The sequence below is a fragment of the Xenopus tropicalis genome, chromosome 9 (assembly GCF_000004195.4).
Source record: "Xenopus tropicalis strain Nigerian chromosome 9, UCB_Xtro_10.0, whole genome shotgun sequence".
NCBI lineage: Eukaryota > Metazoa > Chordata > Amphibia > Anura > Pipidae > Xenopus > Xenopus tropicalis.
Genome location: NC_030685.2, coordinates 48444945 through 48470179, shown reverse-complemented (window position 1 = coordinate 48470179; position 25235 = coordinate 48444945). Strand labels below are relative to the sequence as shown.

Genomic DNA, 25235 nt, shown 5'->3' with positions numbered 1-25235 from the left:
AAATACTTGATGCCAGTGTTATAGATAGCTTAGAATAATAACAGAGAGGAAAGTTATTGTTAGTGTTATTTTCAAAGAAAAATTGGTAAATTCTTTTTAGATAGTGGGCTACAAGGACTGGTAACTTGGTAGTGGAAACATCCACTTTGATAGCCATGCTTCTAGCAGTATTTGCCAAAATGCTAATCAATAAGAGAAATAGTTAAAGTATAAAATGATCACTTTTGGTTACTCATTTTTTTTTTCAAAAATGCATTGAGATTGGCAACATCTTGATAACTGTACTTTGAGTGAGTTCAACATATTTAAAACATGTTTTAAAAAGGATAAAGTGTATAATTCCAAAGAACAAAAGGGAGTGGTGATAGCTCTGGGTAGCATATAACTGTTTATCTCTCTGTATTAATTATGTTGCTTTTTACTGATTCTGCTAATTCAAAGGCACACATTATTCTCTTGTACTTTTATTCTGTCAGATACATACATGTGATCATTTTGCTGCCCATGTTTCCTGTTAACCCTTTCATCTCACTTTTTGCAGATTCTGTCATCTGTGACTGAATAAATCATAGCTCTTGATCCTACTGCAAGCCTTCAATGCCACACAAGAGGGACTAAAAGGTAATTATACGAGCTCATAATAATAAGGGTACCACTACAAGTGCATGGAAAAATAGGAAAACATTGGCAGGTACATTAGCTAGTCCTGTACCATAGTAGGAATTAAAAAAAGACTCATGTCTTGCTAGCTTACCCCAAGTCTTAATTCAGCAGGTATTAGCTAAGGGAGGGTGATGCATATTGTATTTAAAGATCAACTGTAATAATTTATCTTAGCCATCATGGATTTTTCTCCATGAGTAAAGGCAGAGGTGTATGGAATAATGCTGAAGAATCTGTTTTTAGTGCTATATCAGTACTGATGTAGAACCTTAGCTCTGCTACTTTTCAATAAAGGTAGACATCTTTTACAAAAGGTTGCATGTCTGTTCAGACCCTATAAATACTGATAAAGAATCAACTCATCAAATGCCACAGCTTGTACAGTCCTGCCAAGAGGTAAGGGAATTGCAGCACATTAATCTTTTCCAGTTTCAAGTGCCTAATGCCACAATTATGTTTGGCTACAGTTCCAGGCATCTCTGGGTCTCCAAGCAAGCACCTTTACACCCCTTGGTGTTCATTTACATCCAACTTTCAGCAGAGGTAATGTTGCACTCTGCAACTCTCGGGAGATAAAAAAAAATTCCTTATACATGTATAGGACCCATATTATCCAGAATGCTCGGGACCAAGGGTATTCCAGATAAAGGGTCTTTCCGTAATTTGGATCTCCATACCTTAAGTCTACTAAAAAATCAATAAAACATTAATCAAACCCATTAGGATTGTTTTGCCAATAAGGATTATTTATATCTTAGTTGCAATCAAGTACATGGTACTGTTTTATTTCTACAGAGAAAAAGGAAATCAGATTTAAATTCTGAATTATTTGATTAAACCGCAGTCTATGAGAGACGGGCTTTCTGTAATTCGGAGAGTTCTTGATAATGGGTTTCCGGATAAGGGATCCCAAACCTGTACTAAAAAGACACACAAATTGGTGAAGGGGGTGGGAGGGAAAGGGATGCTATTTGGATTCCCCCACCTCCTCATGAATACAGCGCAGCCCTACACAGGCAGTGCTGTATTCATGGGGTGTCAATTTGCACAATGCCTTCCATGTTGTGAATGAGCTCTACTTTATTTTGTAAAAGCGTAACCTCCTAAATTAAAAAAAAAAAAAAATTTCTTCTGTCTGATGAAAAAGCCAGTTAGGAGGAAGACAAAATTAAACAGGTTGCTAGAACCTTCTGCAGCTGATTTGGTATACAGACTAATATGCAAATGGAAAAAAGATGCTCAATAAGCTCCAGATTTGTTTAACTACATCTATACCTGTAAAATATGAAAAACTGTACTGGTATTGCTTGAGTTTTAAATGAGGATCGAATTAAGCAAAATATATATGTTAATAAAAAAAATATGTCTTTGGATGGGAATGCTATTGTCTAATATAGGGTTAACACTACTATAAGCTCAAAATAACATAATAATTCAGACACAAATGCAGTTTCTGCATGGGTCAGCTTTCTGATGCATTAAGAAATTCTTCCGCTAAGCAAATTATCAAGGAGCAGGCCAGAAAACACCAGTCAAGGTGACAGAAACACTGCTATAATTAAAGATGTATCCAGCTGCCAGAAAACAAAGTTAATTTATGGTGCTTTTTAAATATGGTTTTTGGATTCCATTAAATCAGTTTAATTCTTTACAGTTCATTTTTTACACAATTAAACCAGTTTAAGACAAGCTCAACATAAAAGTAAAAAATAAATAAAATACTGTTGAATCAATGATTTAACAAACTATCAGCCAAATTATTGATTGATTATATAGAGTGAAAAGGAAGATTCAAGAGGTGTGGAGATATCCCAAGTGTATTTAACTCAGTTTTTGTTGACTAATTACAGGGATACCACAAAGCAAAGATAAGGCAGATACCAAGTGGCTGCAGTCTCAAAGTTTACCTTGCCTAATACTTATTAGAGGACTAAATTATCATATAAAACCGCAAACCTCATGGATCTTGAGAGAAAACCGAGTTAAGATAAATGTAAAGGAGAAAGCTTAAGCTGCACCTTTTTTTTTCAATTAAGCCACCCAGCAGCCAGAGTCTCACTCTTTTGCCTTTTGAGAAAGCTAATTAAGCTAAACATGTGTCTAGGCACTGTGGAGCAGATTTTTTAACATTTGGTAGTCTTTTTGATTTTAATGTATTAACATTTTTTACTACTGGAATGCTAAATTGATACTTGAGGTTGTATGGATTGCTACTGGGTGGCTTATTAGGGCTCTGGCACACGGGGAGATTAGTCGCCCGTGACAAGGGAGATTTGTCGCGGCTAATCTCCCCGAACTACCATCCCACCGGCGAAAATGTAAGTTGTCAGTGGGATGGCACACGCTGTGCAGGCGATTTCGGTAAATCGCCGAAAATGCCTCGCGAGGCAACTTCGGCAATTTCGCCTGCACAGCGTGTGTCATCCCACCGGCGACTTACATTTTTGCCGGTGGGATGGTAGTTCGGGGAGATTAGTCGCCCGCGAACAGGGAGATTTGTCGCGGGCGACTAATCTCCCCGTGTGCCAGAGCCCTTAGGCAATGTAAACTTGGTATCTGCCTTATCTTTGCCTTGTGGTATCCCTTATTATTCAGCAAAAACTGAGATAGTTAAATACAATTGGGATATCTCCACACCTCTTGAATCTTCGTTTTCTCTCTATAATACCTAATGAGGTAAATTATCAATCAAAAATTTGGCTGATAGCTTGTTAATTCATTGTTAAATCAATAGAATTTTATTTATCTTTGACTTTTTAAGACTTTTTAAGAAAACTACACATATATGGTGATATTTTAATTTGTGGCACTAGCACTTTTCTAATTAATGGTTTTGAAGGAATAGCACATGCATTTGATTGGATGATTTCTAAAAGTCTTTTTAAGTGAAATTATAAAAAATTGGGGACTTTAAAAAAACCTGCATTTTTTTTTTAATCTAATTTATTCAGTCACCAATTGATGGTTTTTGATGAGAAATTGTAAGAATATAAAACTATAGCACTTGCACTTGAATTGAATTGTTTTTTTAAGTGACTATTGAAAAAGCTAGTACTTTTAAATAATTGCACTTTTCTTATTTATTTAACACAAATCACTTTATTGAATCAATTTATAAACTCTTGGTTGGTATTTGGAGCTGAATCAAACAGTGGGAAGCTATTGTTAAAAGTGTTTTCTAATTAAGGTGTTATCTTTTTCTTCTTCATCTAATATTTTGAATTTTATACCCCCAAGAAAACACTAGTTTCTGAGAAAATTTATTGGATAAGAGAATTTCTTCTTTCCCCATTCCCCTTTTCCTGTAATAAGTCAGGTACAAAACTTGGCATTATTTACTGGTAGTGTAAAGATTTGTGGCATTCAAACATTCAAAAGTGTACAGCTTGTACATATAAGGTAAGTTGCAAGACATGATCAGTGTTTTAACTGTACAAAGCACTGGGATTACACTGTGTAATCCCAGTGCTTTGTACAGTTAGAACTCTGGCTACTGGCATCTCCATCATATTGCTCATTGAAAACAAGGGATAATGCAAGCTGGCACAGGGTCAAGGTTCTGGAAGGAAGTTTAAGCAATTAAAATGCTGGAGGGATGCAGGCACAGGTACAGGCAGTGGGTATGGAAGAAGGGAAGCTCCCAGTGGAGAGGTGCTGACACTAGGGCAAAAGGATGGAAGGAAGCTGGCGCTGGAACAACAGGTTGGAGAGAAACTAACACTGAAAAAACAAGCTGGAGGAAAACTGGAACAACGGACTAGAGGGAAACTGGAACTTGAACAACAAGTTGATGGGAAACTGGCACTGGATGAACAAGCTGGAGGAAAACTGGAACAACAGGCTGGGGAGAAGCTAAAACTGGAACAACAGGCTGGAGGGAAGCTAGAAGTTCAGCAACAAGTTGAAGGGAAACTGGCACTGGAAGAACAAGCTGAAGGAAAACTGGAACAACAGGCTGGAGGGAAGCTGGCACTGGAACAACAGGCTGGAGGGAAGCTGGCACTGGAACAACAGGCAGGAGTGAAGCTGGCACTGGAACAACAGGCTGGAGGGAAGCTGGCACAGGCACAACAGGCTGGAGGGAAGCTGGCACTGGAACAACAGGCTGGAGGGAAGCTGGCACTGGAACAACAGGCTAGAGAGAATCCGACACTGGAACAACAGGCTGGAGGGAAGCTGGCACTGGAACAACAGGCTGGAGGGAAGCTGGCACTGGAACAACAGGCTAGAGGGAATCCGACACTGGAACAACAGGCTGGAGGGAAGCTGGCACTGGAACAACAGGCTGGAGGGAAGCTGGCACTGGAACAACAGGCTGGAGGGAAGCTGGCACTGGAACAACAGGCTAGAGGGAATCCAACACTGGAACAACAGGCTGGAGGGAAGCTGGCACTGGAACAACAGGCTGGAGGGAAGCTGGCACGGGCACAACAGGCTAGAGGGAAGCTGGCACTGGAACAACAGGCTGGAGGGAAGCTGGCACTGGAACAACAGGCTGGAGGGAAGCTGGCACTGGAACAACAGGCTGGAGGGAAGCTGGCACTGGAACAACAGGCTGGAGGGAAGCTGGCACTGGAACAACAGGCTGGAGGGAAGCTGGCACTGGAACAACAGGCTAGAGGGAATCCAACACTGGAACAACAGGCTGGAGGGAAGCTGGCACTGGAACAACAGGCTAGAGGGAAGCTGGCACTGGAACAACAGGCTGGAGGGAAGCTGGCACTGGAACAACAGGCTGGAGGGAAGAAGGTATTAAAACACTTCACTTATAATGGCAGATCTGCTAACTATAGGCCTGTTAGTTTGACATCAGTAGTAGGAAAAATTTTGGAAGGGGTAATAAGGGATAGGGTACTTGAATACATTGCAGTTCACAATACTATTAGTTTGTGCCAGCATGGTTTTATGCGTAACAGATCTTGCCAGACTAATTTAGTCGCCTTTTATGAGGAGGTGAGTAGGAACCTCAATGCTGGAATGGCAGTTGATGTCATCTACTTGGACTTTGCTAAAGCGTTTGATACAGTACCTCACAGAAGGTTAATGATCAAATTAAGGAATATTGGCCTAGAACATAATATTTGTAATTGGATAGAGAACTGGCTGAAGGATAGATTACAAAGAGTGGTGGTAAATGGAACATTTTCTAATTGGACCAGTGTGGTTAGTGGAGTACCGCAGGGGTCAGTCCTTGGTCCTTTGCTTTTTAACTTGTTTATTAATGACCTGGAGGTGGGCATAGAGAGTACTGTTTCTATTTTTGCTGATGACACAAAATTGTGCAAAACTATAAGTTCCATGCAGGATGCTGCCGCTTTGCAGAGCGATTTGACAAAATTGGAAAACTGGGCATCAAACTGGAAAATGAGGTTCAATGTTGATAAGTGCAAAGTTATGCATTTTGGTAGGAATAATATAAATGCGAACTATCTACTGAATGGTAGTGTGTTGGGGGTATCCTTAATGGAGGCTGGAGGGAAGCTGGCACTGGAACATCAGGCTGGAGGGAAGCTGGCACTGGAACAAGAGGCTGGAGGGAAGCTGGCACTGGAACAACAGGCTGGAGGGAAGCTGGCACTGGAACAACAGGCTAGAGGGAATCCGACACTGGAACAACAGGCTGGAGGGAAGCTGGCACTGGAACAACAGGCTAGAGGGAATCCGACACTGGAACAACTGGCTGGAGGGAAGCTGGCACTTGAACAACAGGCTAGGGGGAATCCGACACTGGAACAACAGGCTGGAGGGAAGCTGGCACTGGAACATCAGGCTGGAGGAAAGCTAGCACTGGAACAACAGGCTAGCGGGAATCCGACACTGGAACAACAGGCTGGAGGGAAGCTGGCACTGGAACAACAGGCTGGAGGGAAGCTGGCACTGGAACAACAGGCTGGAGGGAAGCTGGCACAGGCACAACAGGCTGGAGGGAAGCTGGCACTGTAACAACAGGCTAGAGGGAATCCGACACTGGAACAACAGGCTGGAGGGAAGCTGGCACTGGAACAACAGGCTGGAGGGAAGCTGGCACTGGAACAACAGGCTGGAGGGAAGCTAGCACTGGAACAACAGGCTAGAGGGAATCCGACACTGGAACAACAGGCTGGAGGGAAGCTGGCACTGGAACAACAGGCTGGAGGGAAGCTGGCACGGGCACAACAGGCTAGAGGGAAGCTGGCACTGGAACAACAGGCTGGAGGGAAGCTGGCACTGGAACAACAGGCTGGAGGGAAGCTGGCACTGGAACAACAGGCTAGAGGGAATCCAACACTGGAACAACAGGCTGGAGGGAAGCTGGCACTGGAACAACAGGCTGGAGGGAAGAAGGTATTTAAACACTTCACTTATAATGGCAGATCTGCTAACTATAGGCCTGTTAGTTTGACATCAGTAGTAGGAAAAATTTTGGAAGGGGTAATAAGGGATAGGTACTTGAATACATTGCAGTTCACAATACTATTAGTTTGTGCCAGCATGGTTTTATGCGTAACAGATCTTGCCAGACTAATTTAGTCGCCTTTTATGAGGAGGTGAGCAGGAACCTCGATGCTGGAATGGCAGTTGATGTCATCTACTTGGACTTTGCTAAAGCGTTTGATACAGTACCTCACAGAAGGTTAATGATCAAATTAAGGAATATTGGCCTAGAACATAATATTTGTAATTGGATAGAGAACTGGCTGAAGGATAGATTACAAAGAGTGGTGGTAAATGGAACATTTTCTAATTGGACCAGTGTGGTTAGTGGAGTACCGCAGGGGTCAGTCCTTGGTCCTTTGCTTTTTAACTTGTTTATTAATGACCTGGAGGTGGGCATAGAGAGTACTGTTTCTATTTTTGCTGATGACACAAAATTGTGCAAAACTATAAGTTCCATGCAGGATGCTGCCGCTTTGCAGAGCGATTTGACAAAATTGGAAAACTGGGCAGCAAACTGGAAAATGAGGTTCAATGTTGATAAGTGCAAAGTTATGCATTTTGGTAGGAATAATATAAGCGCGAACTATCTACTGAATGGTAGTGTGTTGGGGGTATCCTTAATGGAGAAGGATCTAGAGGTTTTTGTTGATAACAAATTGTCTAATTCCAGGCAGTGTCATTCTGTGGCTACTAAAGCAAATAAAGTGCTGTCTTGTATAAAAAAGGGCATTGACTCAAGGGATGAGAACATAATTTTGCCGCTTTATAGGTCCCTGGTAAGGCCTCACCTTGAGTATGCAGTGCAGTTTTAGGCTCCAGTCCTTAAGAAGGATATTAATGAGCTGGAGAGAGTGCAGAGACTGCAACTAAACTGGTAAAGGGGATGGAAGATTTAAACTATGAGGTGAGAGTGTCGAGGTTGAGGTTGTTTTCTCTGGAAAAGAGGCGCTTGCGAGGGGATATGAATACTCTGTACAAGTACATTAGAGGGGATTATAGGCAGTTGGGGGATGTTCTTTTTTCCCATAAAAACAATCAACGCACCAGAGGTCACCCCTTTAGCTTAGAGGAACGGAGCTTCCATTTGAAGCAGCGTAGGTGGTTTTTCACGGTGAGGGCAGTGAGGTTGTGGAATGCTGTGGTAATGGCAGATTCTGTTAATGCCTTTAAGAGGGGCCTAGATGAGTTCTTGAACAATCAGAATATCCAAGGCTATTGTGATACTAATATCTACAGTTAGTACTAGTGGTTGTATTTATAGTTTATGTATGTGAGTGTATAGATTGGTAGGTGGGGGTTAGGTGTGCTGGGTTTACTTGGATGGGTTGAACTTGATGGACACTGGTCTTTTTTCAACCCTATGTAACTATGTAACTATGTAACACTCAAGAGCCACCAGGATTTGTTGTTAATAGTCATATTTTCCATTGAGCCTCAAATGCAGTTATGTGGCAACTCAGGTACTCAGGTACTACTAAATTTTCACAAGTCTAGGAAGTGGTCCCAGGACTGGGAAACAAAGGCAAATTTATGTCCCAGGAGAGTCATGGCCCCTAGGTGGCCAATTGCCCCATCTATATCACATCTATAACCCACCACTGTCTTTAATGTGCATTTACAGATTGTATGTATCTTTGTTGCTCAATAGTAAAACCAATCCTCACCTCAGTTTCTGTTTCTGTGTGTGGTTATTTATACATGCCACCTTTACATTAACATTTATTTATTACATTAACATTTATTTATAAAGCGCCAACATATTCCGCAGCGCTGTACAATAAGTGGGTTACATACATTGGACATACAGAGTAACATATAAAGCAATCAATAACCGATACAAGAGGTGAAGAGGGCCCTGCCCAAAAGAGCTTACAAGCTACAAAACCTTTAGCTTACTTATTTCTTATAAATTAGCCAGTTTTCCAAAAAGTTGATTCTGATCACTTTTTTTAATTTGAAACAGGAACGTTTGTCCATTAAGGTAAGTAATTTGAGGTTACCAGTGATCAGGATTTTAATCACTACCCCGTATAACAGCTGTGTTCAGATCTCATACTGAAATATCCACAAATTCTAGGGAAAGTTGTGATCGTATTATGGGATACAGATACCCATTTTCCTGTAACCTCTCAACTCAGCCTTCAATATAAACCCCATGCCTAAACTAACTTGTTTACATAATAAAAATATGTAAGATGTTTCAATTTAAGAATAAAGTGCAAAGTATAGCACTCAGTTAGACTTACAGCATGGAAGTTTTTTTATTGTGTGATCTATCATTTATATGAAACAAAATTTATGTAAAACCAGAAAACATCAGTTTTCACAAAATTCTAATATGCATTTTTTTTTATTGTGCAGTTTATTAAAATTTGTATCAACAACTTCAAACATTAGGATTTAAAATACCATCTAACATTCTCCAAACGACAGGCTTCTTAGCTGGCACGAGTTAAAACAGGGCGCATGTTCAATTTGTTTCATATACATGGTTTATAATTTGCTATTTAAACAATCTCTCAAGCATGAAATGAATATCATGCAAATGAACTGGTAGTTACAATATTAGCTGTTTATAAAATAAAAACTGGGATTTATGTTAGTATTACATTTTACTTTATATTGTTGAAATTCATGTAGCGTTAACAATAAAAAATACTCCTCATAAATCAAATGATATCAATGTAAAGCGAAGCAGAAAAAGAATGTCATAAAGGATTATGAAACATGTTTATCCGCTTTAGGAAAGTAATATTATAGAAGCATCCTTTTTCCCATGCTGTGGGATTTCCTTAGAAAAATTACATTTTACAGAAAGTAGCAATAAAGAAACTTATCTTAAGCAATAAGTATATTTGATCCAGATGGGGCATGCCATATTTTTTTTTACTGAAACTTGAAAAATGGCAACTATTGGAATAAGGACCTACTTACCAACTATGGCAAAATTCTTCTAACCTCAAGCTGATCTACATGTTTTTCACATAAAACCAATAACAGTTTGTTATTAATCCTAGCAATATTTTCCTGTTCAGAACCGTACAAAACTATATTATTCCCTTAGACTGCATTTAGAAAATATTGTATTGCAGCACAAAACATATGTCAACAACTTTCTAAACAATATTGTTACAGAATGCTGGAAAATTTACCACAGGGTTGCCATAGCTTAGACCACCTCTTTGCATGAAAACACTGTAAGCAAAAAAAAAGCTGGGCACTAAATTTAGGTGACCGCACCTATTTTGACTCGACCGTGCTCATTTTGCCACAACTATCCCCTGCCAAGTATTTACAGAAGTGTTTGTTAGACAATGTACATTTAAATCTATTCTTAGCACTTAAAGCACAATGTTTTTCAGTAGCCAATAAGTGTGTCCCTCAAGTCCCTCAAGCAGTTACTAAAAAAAGTTAAAGGTTCTCTTTTGTTAATTATAAAACATATAGTTGAGCAAACTGTTAATGCCCAAAACTGTTAGATATTGGAATATTAGACTAGTTGTGTTTTACAAATTGTCAAGATCCAAAATGTTAATTTTTCTTCACCTAGCTAACTTTATTTTATTATAGTTTAATAGCTTCTGATATATTTTCTTTCTTGTATAATATTTTGCAAACTCCTCTGGTCTAATACATTTATTCACAATAATTGGCATATATTCCCAAGGGGCTTCTAATTAAACAGTTTATTCTTTCAGCAAATTAATTGAAAAATGTTACCTACATTTTCTCAACAGAATGCTTTACTAATGTTTGTACTGTGGCAGCACATTAGGAGTGGGCCATAAATTAATTAGTCATGCTGGCTCAAGAAAATGTTTTTAAATCTCTGCTATTAAAAGAGTAACATTAAAGAAACAATATGAAAGTTTGACAAAAAAATACTTCATAATGTACATTTTTCATAAAAAAAGATAAATTACTGAATGTAGTTCTATGTTATAGAGATAACAAAAAGCCTGTGTTCTAATATTTGTACTCTGCACTTTAGGTTTTAGGTAATATGCCCAAAGCATATCTTGAACAAGTATAGTATAGTCCAAGGCTATTGTGATACTAATATCTACAGTTGTAATGGTTGTATATATATAGTTTATGTATGTGATAGTATAGATAGGTAAGTATAGGTTGTGTGTGCTGGGTTTACTTGGAGGGGTTGAACTTGATGTACTCTGGCCTTATTTCAACCCTATGTAACTATGTAAGCATATTTTCTGCCACCAAAGACCCATTGTAGCGCATGCTTTTCACCTTATGGCTTTTGATCTTTACTTAAAATGTTGTATTCGGCAAAGAATAAACAAATAACATAGTGTTTACATTATCACTGCATTTATTTAAGGAACAAAGATATCTAACAGGCAAGAAACAAAGGTAAGTAAAGCTTGCCCAAGTAGGCCAAGATATCAAGTACTGACCAGGAGCTTGTAGCCAGGACATAGCAAATGTAAATAAAAAATAGAAAATGAGCCCTGCACCTTGGAAATATCTTACTTTCAAGTACAAATAAAAGCCCATTTGGCATGCTGGCCATTCCAAAAGTTACTTAGACATGAGAAAATCTTAACAGGGAAAAAAGTGGAAAAATAGGCCTCACTTGCTATTTCGTGGTCAATATGACAATAAAGTTGCTGGGACTTTAGTGCGAGATAGTTAGTATATATGTTTAATTTTTGACTGTCTGTTGTCATATTAAATGTAACTTTTATTTACAAGATATTAAAAGAAGTCCATCGATGTACAACACAAGTTAATAAAAGCAATTAAAACAAACTGTATGTTTGGACTGAGAACAATTGTAGATTCAACTACTATTATTATTCACCTGCTCCCCTAATTCACATTTCATTCTTTCCACTTTTTAACCAGTTGGGATCTCCTCATGTCATAGGTGAGGCAAACTATAATGCAGACAGGACAAGAAAGCAGTATTCAGAAGACTTTAATATCAGATTCATGACAGATACATGAGAATTCATCAGATACAAATGAGGCACAGGATGTATGTCCGGATGCAATGCAGAAGCTCCTTTTGTCAGGGCACAGGACACAAAGCTCAAGGCTCAACACAGATAAACAGGCAGAATACTCTTTTTGTAGTGCAAAATATACAAGATTCATGATACAAATCAAGTGCAGGATCAGAGCTTCTAGAGGGGTTCAATGTAGGATTAGGGTATAAAAGCAGTCTCTGTTGGGAATGTGATACCTGGGAAAAAACCATCTTGTAAATAATAGAGATCAGATGGCAGTAACTAGCAGTACTTGGCACAACCTGGATTAGGTAGATTTCAGTACAAATGTTTTTAATACCTGCAACCTTTCTCTGTAGCATAGAGGGCAGGGCAGAACACCAGGTTCCAGTTTCAAGCCAAGCAGAGATCAGCAAAACTGAGGACATGACAGGAATGGAGGGGTGGCGAGACCTGAAGGCAATTTATTAGTGCAGAGGGAAATTCTGCATTAGAAATCTAGAAGGTAGTAATTCAGTTATACTCTGAAAGGATTTGATTCACTTACATCCAATAAACCTTGATGTGCTTGATGTGTACAGTGTGGTTATATTATTAATAAAGCTGTGGCCAAAATTTCTACTACACAGTTGCCTGAGTCTTAATTTGAAGGGCTGATCTTTCAACTGCTTTTGACACTGAGGCTCACCCTCTCTTCCTCTAGTCCCCCCATTCTCTTAGCCTTTGTGACACTAACTTGTCCTGGTTTTCATCTTACCTCACAAATTGTTCTTTCAGTGTCTCTTACAATGGAGAATCACAATCTCCCTTAGCTCTTTTTGTTTGGGTTCCTTTAAGGCTCTGTCCTGTGCCCTTTTTTATTTTCTCTCTATATTCCCATTCTTGGCAAACTAAACTCATATTGTTTTTATTACCACCTCTATGCTGATGATACTCAGATTTGTGTTTCCTCTCCTGATCTCAAACCAGAGCTCTTAACTCTTGTCTTTTCCTATCTGTTCTACATCTCTCACCTTGCTTAATTCTAATAATGCCCATTCATACACTTTCTGCCTCAACTACTTGCTTATAGAGTGTAAGCTCTTTTGGTCAGCGCCCTCTTCACCTCTTGCAGTGCAGTGGTTATCTGAAAAATGACCTTCCCCTCCTCCCACAATCGTTCAAAAGAACCAGGAATTTAGGAACTAAAACTAGTGTATGCCTCTCTATACAAAGTTAAGAGAGAAATTACTGCTTTTCTCTCTGCTTTATGTTTGCATCCTAAAATTTTAATTTATTTACCTCAATGCAGTATGTCTTACATTGATTAAGGGGCCCCAACATATCAAAAGTATTTTTTTTTACTACAAAGTTGGTGCTTATGAACCATTTCCCAGGAGATTTAGGCTATTCTTTAATTTATTACATTAGGTCCATTATAACTGTCAAACTTGCTTTGCACAATATTTTGAAAACACTTTTTTTTTACTGTAATATGCATTTTCATTTATAAACCGTGCCCTTTTCTTTGTTCTAAAATATGTCTGCTTTTAAAGTTTCCATTCACCCTTGTATATATCAAATAAACAGAGAAAACTTCAGCAAGATTCAGCAAGATTTCGCTGATCTCAACATTCCTAACTAATGCATTGCATCAGTCAAATAAACATTCTTCTAAAAGTTACTGTAGAAATATTAATGCAACTGTAGTTTGGATTTATCTTTATTTGAAATGATGGAAGATTGGGTCACAGCTTTTAACAGCGTGTCTCATCCAGTGAAGCAGAAATCAGAAAACAGCATGTGCATTATATTTTATTAATGGAGTTTACCAGTCTCACTATCATTAACTATTCTCTATGTAGACACAGTCTCCAAAACTGAAATTAATGTTCAGGACCAGGTGCTTACGAATTATCTATAATGTGGAAAGGTAACCTCTGTCTAATACCTGTTGTAGCCTATATTTAATTTGCTGCCCCTACAATTTTCTTGCATTGGATGCTTATTTTAAAAGACGAAGGTAAGGGTAAGGGCATACAGGGCTGATTGTCAGCCTGCCCCTACGCTTTAAAAATCTTCTAGTTGTGCCTGCACCTAGAAGCATTGAATTTGCCCAGGTGCAGGCACATGCAGCTGATATCTGCCAACAAATGGCACATCTTGTGTTTGTTCCACCCAGGTTGATTCAATATTTCTGGGTGCGGGAACAATTAGAAGATTTTGTAAATGTAGGGGCAGATTGTCAGCCTGCACTTATCCGCAGGCTGACAATCCACCCTTTGCCTTGCCTTAGGGCAAGGGCCCTAAGGGCAGTGGTACACGGGGAGATTAGTCGTCCGCAATAAATCTTCGTTGTCGCAGGCGACTAATCTCCCCACAATGTCATCTCACTGGCTAGAATGTAAATCGCCGGTGGGATGGCATACGTGTCGCTGCGATGTCCTGCAGTCTCCTGAAGTTGTCTTCAGAGGAAACTTCGGGTGACTGAATAAATAAACTTTATTGCCCTAAACCTTTTTTTCAGAATGTCTGCTGTGATGACCATAGTGTAAAAAATACCTTGCTTAAAGTTAGATAAAGAAGCTGCATCACATACCTAGTAAAAGAATTCTACCAAATTAGTACAAAATAGCATGAGTACACTACATTAAATAATGTTGAATTGTTGAATAGAGATCAAAGCACTGAAGTCTGCAGCAGTTGTGTGAAATCCCAAAGTTTCCATTGTCTACTGTACATGCTGGAAATGTACTCATCAGTATAGATATTTATGTGGCTCCATAATTATTACAACTTCAATTGACCCTCACATTTTGACTTGTATAGACTTGTATAGACTACATTGTGCATTAGATGCAAAGCCAAGGGAATTAAATGAAATGGTAAAATATGTACAAAAATAGGAAAAAATTAATTGAACACATATGAAAAGTTTTCCCTAGAAGCCTTTAAATGCCATGCTTATTCCAGAACATATTGTTTTTATCATGGTTGACTTCAATTCTCCGGACATTCACTGGAGTAATCAAAGACACCATCCTACAAACCATTTTCCATTGTACTATTGCAGTTTGTTAGCTGTACCTCGTGTCTCTTAAAAAATCAAATGAGGGAGCACGTTAGCCTGGTTGCTTTGGGTTCTGAAATGTCTATGTCAAAGCATTTTAAAAAATGTGATGGAGGAAGTTCCAAGGCTGCCATTAGAAATCACGGGTCCCTTTACAACAAAATTATCATTGTTGACCCACATGGGGATTAGTTGCCTGTGGTTAAATCACTACCGTGAGCGACTAATATCCCCAAAATGCCTTCCCACCAGCAATACAGTCAATCACCGGTGGGAAGGCAAACACATCACTTTGTTTTCCAAAGTTGCATAAAGTTTCCTGCAGGAGGATACCTCATAGGGCTTCAGAAAACAAAGCAATGCATATTCCTTCCCACCAGTGATTCACTTTATTGCCAGTGGGAAGGCATTGCTTGTCTGGTTATTGAATCCCTAGATTGGTTCGTAGTATACTTGAAAAGCTTGGGTTACATGGTGGGGGGGGGGGGGGTGAATGAGGAGAAAGGGTGCAATCAATAGAGAAACTTAAAGCCCCCATCCCAGTCAGGACAAGGATATCAGTTATTTCTTTATGTGGCTAGCTGTCACTACAGTGATCATTATATCAAAGCTTAACACCAATGATGGTAGCAGGAGCATTTTTAATTAACCTTAAGCTGCTGTTTGTTGTTTTGACCCCAAGGCTGGCGGCTGCAGAGTAGTTGTCTAACCCCCAAGATGCGTAGCCACAGTGTGGTGGTTTACATGGAAGATATGAACGAATTGATGTGTTGTGTTTCCTTAACGGCTATGGTGATAGCAGCATGTCAAAGAGGTTGGGTGAGCTTACTCTCTGAGCTGGGGGTTTTTGTGTACAGAGTGGACGAGCTGTTAAGGAAGCAGAATGGCAAAGTGGTTGGTTTACTTCTCCTCTATGCTGGGTCTTCAGTGTGGGGCATGTGCAGCTGAAGGTAGGTCTCTTCGAGTGGATGGACTGCTTAAAAAGCAGCACGGTAAAGTGGTTGGTTGACCTTACCCTCTATGCTGGGCCCGCTGAACTAGGCATGTGTGGCTGGAGACAGGTCTCTACAAAGTGGATGGACTGCTAAAGAAGCTGCATGGCAAAGTGGTTAGTTGACCTTCCCCTCTATGCTGGGCCCTCTGAGCTAGGCACCTGTGGCTGGACGGAGGTCTCTACAGAGTGGATGGGCTGCTAAAGAAGCAGCATGGCATTTATTAATAAAAGAAATAAATTTAGTATCCAGGATGGAATCTAATTTCCTTTGAAAGTCTGCGTAAGCATTGTAGTTTACTACATGGGCAGAGTAAATGGTAATTTGTAGCAAGATAATGCTACAATTTCCTAGGTCCAAGTCTCCTGGCCAATGAAATATTCTAGTTTCTTTGTTTTCTTGTGCTAATCCTTTCTGTAGCAGTGAACAATCAGCTGGTAACCAACTATATTGGCTGCATGTGCGGCCCCTGGGCAGATTCAGTGCTTGTGGGTGCAGGCACAACTAGAAGATTTTTTCAAGCGTACGGGTGGTTGGTCAGCCTGCGCTTATACACAGGCTGAAAATCCGCCTCGTGGCCTTACCCTAACTGTACCATCTGAAACTATTTCTCAGTGTGTATTCCCATAAAGTCATACCATCTTAGATTATCCCCAAACATAATATAAGATAGCTATACATTTACACAAACATACACACACACACACACACACATACAGTATATACATATAAATCTAGCTACTAATAACTGATATCTATATACAGATACTAATGGAGGTTTTACATAAGCAGTGTTTGTTAACAGTACTCCTCTTGTGGCCAGTGAGGCTTGGCCACACTGCTTATGTCTCATCTCCATTTGCATTTTAAGTTTCTCTCTTTGCTGTTTGAAGAGTTGATCCAGGTAAATTATCTTACCCATCATGATTATTAGTAACACTGGTAAGAGTCCTTTCATACTAATTTCTATCCACGTTTCTATCCACAACTAGATCAGCTTCCCCATATTGTAACATTTCATTCCAGGGCCGGAACTAGGGGTAGGCGGAAGAGGTAGCTGCCTAGGGCGCAATGATTAGTGGGCGCCAGGCAGGAACCTCTCCTGCCTACCCCTAGTCCTCCTCCTTTGTCATTTCCCCCACTGCTTGTCATTACCGGTGGGGGCAATGACCCATCGCGTCGCATCCCCCCCTCCCGGAACTGTGCAGGCTTGGCCCGCCCCTGTTTCATTAAACATTCAACTTCTTCTCAGTTTTAACCATGGCACTTCTGATTTGTATTACATGTGTATCTTTTCTATCTAGTAAATTGCGTTGGTTAAGGGATAGAGGAACTATGTTTACATCAAACACAGGAATGTATTTCTCAGTATTTGGATCTTCTGGTTTGCTGTTGATTAAAAAATCATCTTTAAAGACAGGAAAATTTGGCATGACTGACTCGTCATACAAGTATTCTTTATAATTCACAACCACACAGTATGGTCTATCCAAATTCAGGCCACTCTGACCATAGGAGATCTGCACTTAGTCAACTGCACCCAAAATGTAACCTTTAACAACAGGGTTATTTGCTGAATGAATTTCTGTTCAGGGTCTGAAAGGATTTTTTACTGTGTGAGCTATAAAGTTGTGGAATTCTCTCCCTGAATCATACTGGCTAATACATTAGTTAGCATCAAGAAAGGTTTTTTTTTTTTGCCTTCCTCTGTAACAACTAGCTGTTGGGGTTGAGTTGATGAATATGTGTCTTTTTTTCAACCTATTTCGAACATGTAACATGTAAGTATCTGTTTTCATTGACTGTGCAGCACACAGTTTGTGGACTTTTTCACTTTCCTTTGACTTGCACAAGGAGCTCTGGGAGGTTTAGCCCTCCTTTTTATATAGGTGATCCTCCAGGTGACCAACAGAGTGCATAGAAGCCAACATGTCAAAAAGTCATCTTTCATGTTGAAGACAAGGCAGCAACATTGTAAAAGACACATAAAGCAGGTCATGATGAAAGTAGTAAAAAAAAACGATCTCTATTTGGGTGTGGTGACTCTATACCCAGGTTCGTAATACAGGTTCGACAGGTAATGGTTTACAACTGTACCTTGTATGAACATTTACTCCTCTGATATAATTAGTTTGGCTGCAATAATATTAGTTCAGGTCTGTATCTTGTATTTAAACTGGTTTGTATATGCATGTATTCTGGAGTTGCCCAGTTGTACAAAACTTTTGGAGTGGGAGTGGCGGAAGACTTGTGCCAAACTTTGTTACCTTCAACTTTTTTATTATGCCAAGAAAGCCATCCTTCTACAATAGAATTCTACGGCTCCAACATCTTTCCTGTTTTGGAGGGACTTACTTAATAGCACTCTCACTAACCAAAAGTTGACTTACCTTGTAAGGGGTTGTCTTTGATAAATCAATGGGGGTCCATTTAAGAAGACAGCAACTCTTTTCTTGTAGTTCCTACTGTACCATCTTTCCAAACGGTTCCTTGTCAGCAGGACCGCACTAAGTCACTCCTAACTCCCCCTCAAAACAGTAGACTGGATTCTTTCCCATGATGCTGATGAGTGGCAATTTGTTTTTTCCAAATGTGTACCGCACAAGATAGGAAATTATTATACCTAGGATTATTTTCATCATCCTGCAAATTGAAGATTGATTTGCATTATCTTGCAAAGTTCTGATTTCCTCTTTTCTAACTATGTAGACTAATGGGCATAATTTAGCTATGGTTAAAAATGGACCTCTCTATTTTTGACTTAGGCTGTTATCAGGGGGTCAGAGTTCTAATAACATCACCTTGCCTCCTTAATCCCAACAGCATTCTCTCATGCCTTTATCAAATTTATATCTATTTACTGAAGTGTGATAGGATACGAATTATGATCAAATTTTATGGCAAACATATATGCCCTTGCCTATTATCGTATCCATGTTGGTTAAGCTTTTTCAAGTGCGTCCAAATGACTTTTGTAATGTGAAATTACTCTCATAGGTGAGATGCTGTGTTAGTATATTATATATTAGCATATTATATATTAGTGAATTAGATGCCAATAATTTAAATTACATTATTAAATTATGATTAAAATACTTGATTACTGAAATGTATTAATTTGATAATACATTGATACAATTCTGAAAATTATTCCAAGCTGCTGGCAATTCATATAAAATACTCTTCAGTCTTGTGCTTCCCATCCACGCCATCTCATTTGGTCCTACATGACAGCTATGTTAAAAAAATAAATAAATAAAAAAAAAAAAAAAAAAATATATATATATATATATATATATATAATTATAGCCAATTTCAACATCCTTTGGTCCTTAGGATTTATGTACCCTGTTTTAAAAGTCTAAATGGTATGTTTTAATAGTTTTCACATTTTTAAAATTACCAACTTTCCTTTCTAAACAGTAATTTCATTCTTCAGTAAGAAGTGTTTCCAAGGGTATACTCTTTTAATTAGGAATTTAAAATATAAGATAGCTATTTGGATAGCATTTATGTGATTTTTAATTAGAATTAAAATTTGCATGCCATCTCAAAGAACACACATTCCAAAATAAAAATACCTAATAAAATGTTTCAGTGTTTTAGTATTCAGAAGCACTGGAAAAAGCCAAATAAAATACTGCACTGAGTTGTTATGTTCATACTAGGATAAGATATCTAAGCCTTCTGGGGCTTGCAGGCTTTTTAACATTTGCATAATCATGAAATGTTTTTAATTTCCTTATAAAATGTATGAAATTTTTTTTTGTATATTAAAGTGAATTCCTTTACATATTCTAGGGGGCTGATTTACTTACCCACGAACGGGTCGAATGGAGTCCGATTGCGTTTTTTTCGTAATGATCGGTACTTTGCGATTTTTTCGTATGTTTTGCGATTTTTTCGGATTCTTTACGAATTTTTCGGATCCAATACGATTTTTGCGTAAAAACGCGAGTTTTCCTATCCATTACGAAAGTTGCGTAAAAAGTTGCGCATTTTGCGTAGCGTTAAAACTTACGCGAAAAATGCGCAACTTTTCGCGTAAGTTTTAACGCTACGAAAAATGCGCAACTTTTTACGCAACTTTCGTAATGGATACGAAAAACTCGCGTTTTTACGCAAAAATCGTATTGGTAACGAAAAATTCGTACAGAATCCGAAAAAATCGCAAAACATACGAAAAAGTCGCAAAATGTTCGTTTTCAAGTCGGAACTTTTCCAATTCGGGTCGGATTCGTGGGTTAGTAAATCAGCCCCTAGGTGTTACATCTGTGTTAACATCTTTCTTTTTCTTAAGCTGGCACTAAAAAAATAATATTACTGCTTATCTGATAAAGGCCTAAATTGAGGCTTTTTAGATGAACTTTTTAAGATGAAGAGCAGTATTAATAAATGTATTTTGAAGGTTTTACATAAATAACAGTATTTCCCGTGTGAGATAAGGATGTTCACACTGCTGTTTGGCAGCTTTTGATATTCACTGGCATTCTTTAGCTCTTTTGAGATGGTGGCAGGTTTATTTTAAGAACAGCTACATCGTTGCAGGATGGAAATCAATGGTGTGTGGAATCAATGGTTTATGATTTGAAGTCAGGGGCAGATACAGGGTAAAGCTACATTTTATTATGCAAAAATGCAATTAGGCAATTAAAATTGAAAATGAAAAATAAATTTTTGAGAAGAAAAACACAAATACCCATTTTTAAATCTATATATAGCTATATATATCTATATATATATATATATCTCTCTCACAAAAACATAGCGCACTCCAGGGACTCTTCTGTAAAAGTTCAATCTTTATTCCATCTATGCCATCAGATCAACATTTTGGCTCCGGTCTAGAGCCTTTCTTAAGATACTCAAGGCTTTAGACCGGAGCCGAAACGTTGATCTGATGGCATAGATGGAATAAAGATTGAACTTTTACAGAAAAGTCCCTGGAGTGCGCTATGTTATTGTGAGATATGGTGGTTTTTCCAAAGCTGCACCCGGGCAAAGTTAAGTGTGCGGATCGTTTTCTCTGGTTTTGTATATAATATAGATAGATAGATATAAAGATACACACACAGTAGCTGAGAGCTGAGCTCCTGCTGTACTTAAAAGAGAAGTAAAGGTAAAAACTAAGTAAGCTTTATCAGAACGGTATATGTAAATACAGCCATAAGCACTTACAGAAAAGCTGCACTGAATCCACTATCAAAAGAATCACAGGATTTCTTGTCCCCTTTTTTGTCTGACTTCCTCTCTCAGAAAAATCCTTCATTCCAGAGCTGTTTACTCGGATATAGAAATGCTTTCTGCAGAATAAATATATTGTTCTAGGAGGCACTAAGGTGGTGAATCTATTGGCAGTAAAATGCCAAAATTATTTTTCTTCTCCTTTAACTGAGGTGTGCCCCCATGTGTAAAAGGTAGAGCTCGGAAGAGCAGGTTTATTTTCGTGTGACTTTTTTGACACATGCTTTTTTGACAAGTGCCCACTAGTGAATCTAATATACTAATCTAATTAGAGCAACTATAATAGATATTAAAATGTATCTGTTTGAATTATTTGTCACTCTTCAATATAACTGCATCAAACTGTTCTAAATTAGTTTTGCTTGTCATGGCCATAAAGTGGATGTTATAAATGATAGCTTATTCCTGACTACCATTGGAGCTCTGCGGTCTAACTTAAGACTGAAGTCCTAATCCGCATGCATCCCTTCAAAAAGAGTACTTGGGAAATGCAAAATACATAGAGGAACTTCTCAGTACCTACTGTCTACATGTTATTTAGTCTGTGCAAGTGCATCCATTTCTCATCTATCTTTGCACATATTTTTCAAATGATCATAAAAATTGCCAAGCCATCATACCAAGTACTCGTACTGGTACTGGTGGTCCTCACCATCTCTGGTCATATTTTTCATAGGCTGGCTGCTCACTGCTTGGTTGCATATATTAGGAAAAGTGATCAAAGCATTGGTCTCACAGACTTAACCCAGCACAGTGGCTCTGTGAGTAGTGTTTATGCCTTCCAGCACAGGGGTACAAGGAGTTTATATGGTCTGTGTGGTTTTGTTTGGGCATTCTGGTTGCAACTTCCACCGATGCAGAAACTGATATGAATGATCTATAATCTGTATTATTGCTGACAGGCCACATCAGTGCCATTGAATGTTTATATACAGTAGATGTAGAATTGTTGGTGTTGTTTTCTCTGACACTTTGTAACAAATATGATGATCATTTTAACAAGCGGCAATGTTGTGTAACCTCTGTAAATGGGACTGTTGCTCTCACATCAGGAAAGGCCATTGGTGGCAATGGTTGTGTTGGGGGCATCCTTAATGGAGAAGGATCTAGGGGTTTTTGTAGATCACAAGTTCTCTAATTCCAGGCAGTGTCATTCTGTGGCTACTACAGCAAATAAAGTGCTGTCTTGTATAAAAAAGGGCATTGACTCAAGGGATGAGAACATATTTTTGCCGCTTTATAGGTCCCTGGTAAGGCCTCACCTTGAGTATGCAGTGCAGTTTTGGGCTCCAGTCCTTAAGAAGGATATTAATGAGCTGGAGAGAGTGCAGAGACGTGCAACTAAACTGGTAAAGGGGATGGAAGATTTAAGCTATGAGGTTAGACTGTCGAGGTTGGGGTTGTTTTCTCTGGAAAAGAGGCGCTTGCGAGGGGACATGATTACTCTGTACAAGTACATTAGAGGGGATTATAGGCAGTTGGGGGATGTTCTTTTTTCCCATAAAAACAATCAGCGCACCAGAGGTCACCCCTATAGATTAGAGGAACAGAGCTTCCATTTGAAGCAGCGTAGGTGGTTTTTCACGGTGAGGGCAGTGAGGCTGTGGAATGCCCTTCCTAGTGATGTGGTAATGGCAGACTCTGTTAATGCCTTTAAGAGGGGCCTGGATGAGTTTTTGAACAAGCAGAATATCCAAGGCTATTGTGATACTAATATCTACAGTTAGTATTACTGGTTGTATACATATAGTTTATGTATGTGAGTGTATAGATTGGTTAGTATAGGTTGTGTGCTGGGTTTACTCGGATGGGTTGAACTTGATGGACAATGGTCTTTTTTCAACCCTATGTAACTATGTAACTATGTAACTATGTAACTATGTCTTAAGTCATAGGCCTATTTGTAATGAACGCTTTTTTTTTAAAAATGTTGGTTGGCCCTGTTTATCAACAATGATAACGTATATATTGTCTGATGGGCTGTTGCTATATAAAACATGCACTTTTTAAAGTTTTTAAAACAGTTAAACATTCCTTAAGCTTTTTCCTGTAACAGTTGCACCATCATTAAGGTGCCACCCATCCCTGCCACAGAGCCTGTAGCCAACAGAAGAATTAGTCTAGTTCTCTAAAAAACCCAAAGCCTTCCTTCCAGTGCCAAGCATTAATCTCCCATTAATCTCCCCCATTGCCTCCATAGCATAGCATATTGCTCCAGTAACACCTCTGAGCACCCAGGAGATTAATCTGCACACATGAAGGACAAAATGCATATATGTGTGCGTGTTACATAGTTACATGGTAGACGGCGATAAAAACAAACATCTGCATCCAAACAGATTAACTGTCAAAGTGAAACCTGCCTAACCACATGTATATTTTTATTTATATACAACACTTTATGTGGCACTGTACATTAAAAAATACAAAGAACAGTTTGGGATCAATACTATAACAGACTACAAACTAGAAAGGGAAGTTTGAGAACAAACTTCATGTTGGGTTGAAAAATATGACGTCACTGAATGGGCTCTGCCCACTTTCTCTAACCTTGGACCACAGTTATATAGTAAAAACCACTGTGCAAAGTTTGGGGACCCTGGTTTTAATAGTGTCTGAATGGCAGCAACTTAAATTTCCCCACTGAAAGTCAACGAGTGACATCTGATTGGCTGTTAGTGGCTGTTTTTGTAACCTGGAACTGCAGTTACCCAGTGACTAACTCTGCAAAGTTTAGGGACCTTAGGATTGATAGTTAACGGCAGCATTTTAAATTTAAAGCAATATAATTCAATGGATGAAATCTGATTGGCTGTTAGTGGCCCAACCCACTTTTCCTATTTTTGAACTGCAGTCCCCCAGTGACCAACTTTGCAAATTTTGGGGACCTACACATAAAAATTGTGAGACTGACAGCATTTTACACTTCACCGTTAAAAGTAAATAGGTGAAATGTTATAAGCTGTTGTAGGCTCCGCCCACTTTTTTCTAACATTGAACGGCAAATGCCTAGTGACTAACTCTGGAAACTTTAACAACCCTGGAATTAATATTTAAATAATGGTATCAGTTTAAATATAAACCAATGAAATCTAATGGGTGGAAATGGATTTGCTGTGGTTGGCTCCTCCCACTTGTTTTAACCCTGAATATGTAGTCAGCCAGTGACTGATTGTGCAAAGTTTGGGAACCCTGACATAAATAGTGTGAGAAAAGCAGCATTTTAAATTTAAACAAACAAAAAAAATAATCAATAGGTGAAGTCTGATTGGCTGTTGGTGGCTCCACCCACTTTTCAAAACCTAAAAATGCAGTCCCCTAGTGACCCTGCTGTTAATACTGTGAGAATGGCAGCAGGTTGAATTTCCCCATTGAAAATCTATAATTAAAATCTGATTGGCTGTTGGTGGCTCTAACCACTTTTTCTAACTCTGAACCGCAGTTACCAGGTGACTAGCTCTGCAAAGTTTGGAGACTTTAGTATTAATATTTAAAGAATGGCAGCAGTTTAAATTTAAACATATGAAGTGTATAGGTGAAATCTGATTGGTTGTTATTGGCCCCACCCACTTTCCTAAACTTGGAACATAGTCACCCAATGACAAACTGTGCAAAGTTTGGGGACCCTGATATTTGAGAATGTCATGTGAGAATGGCAGCAGTTAAAATTTCCCCACTGAAAACAATAAAAGAAATGTGATTGGCTTTTGGCGGCCCCGCCCACTTTTTCTAACCTTGATTACGAAGCCGCGCAGTGACTGACTGTGCAAAGTTTGCGAACCCTGGCATCAAACGAATAAAATTCAATAGGTGAAATCTGATTGGCTGTTGGTAGCCCCACCCACTTTTTCAAAACTAAATCTGCAGTCCCCTAATGACCAACTGTGAAAAGTTTGG

The 25235-nt window shown here is 38.9% G+C and overlaps 2 protein-coding genes across 3 annotated transcripts in view; one reads left to right on the top strand and one right to left on the bottom strand.

Moving 5' to 3' along the window:
• gulp1 (GULP PTB domain containing engulfment adaptor 1) overlaps window positions 1–25235 on the top strand; it is a 132398-nt gene that overhangs the window by 28039 nt on the left and 79124 nt on the right. For both annotated transcript variants that reach the window (XM_018097629.2, XM_031893544.1), the window contains exon 2: window positions 542–621. The gene's annotated coding sequence lies outside the window, so the exon portion shown is untranslated. The remainder of the gene's footprint in view (window positions 1–541; window positions 622–25235) is intronic.
• LOC116407816 (keratin-associated protein 10-2-like) lies at window positions 6429–17016 on the bottom strand. Its single transcript, XM_031893853.1, has 3 exons — window positions 17013–17016; window positions 6692–6973; window positions 6429–6613 (listed from the first exon to the last, which is right to left on the bottom strand). The coding sequence occupies exons 1-3, from the start codon at window positions 17014–17016 to the stop codon at window positions 6429–6431; spliced, it is 471 nt and encodes a 156-aa protein (XP_031749713.1).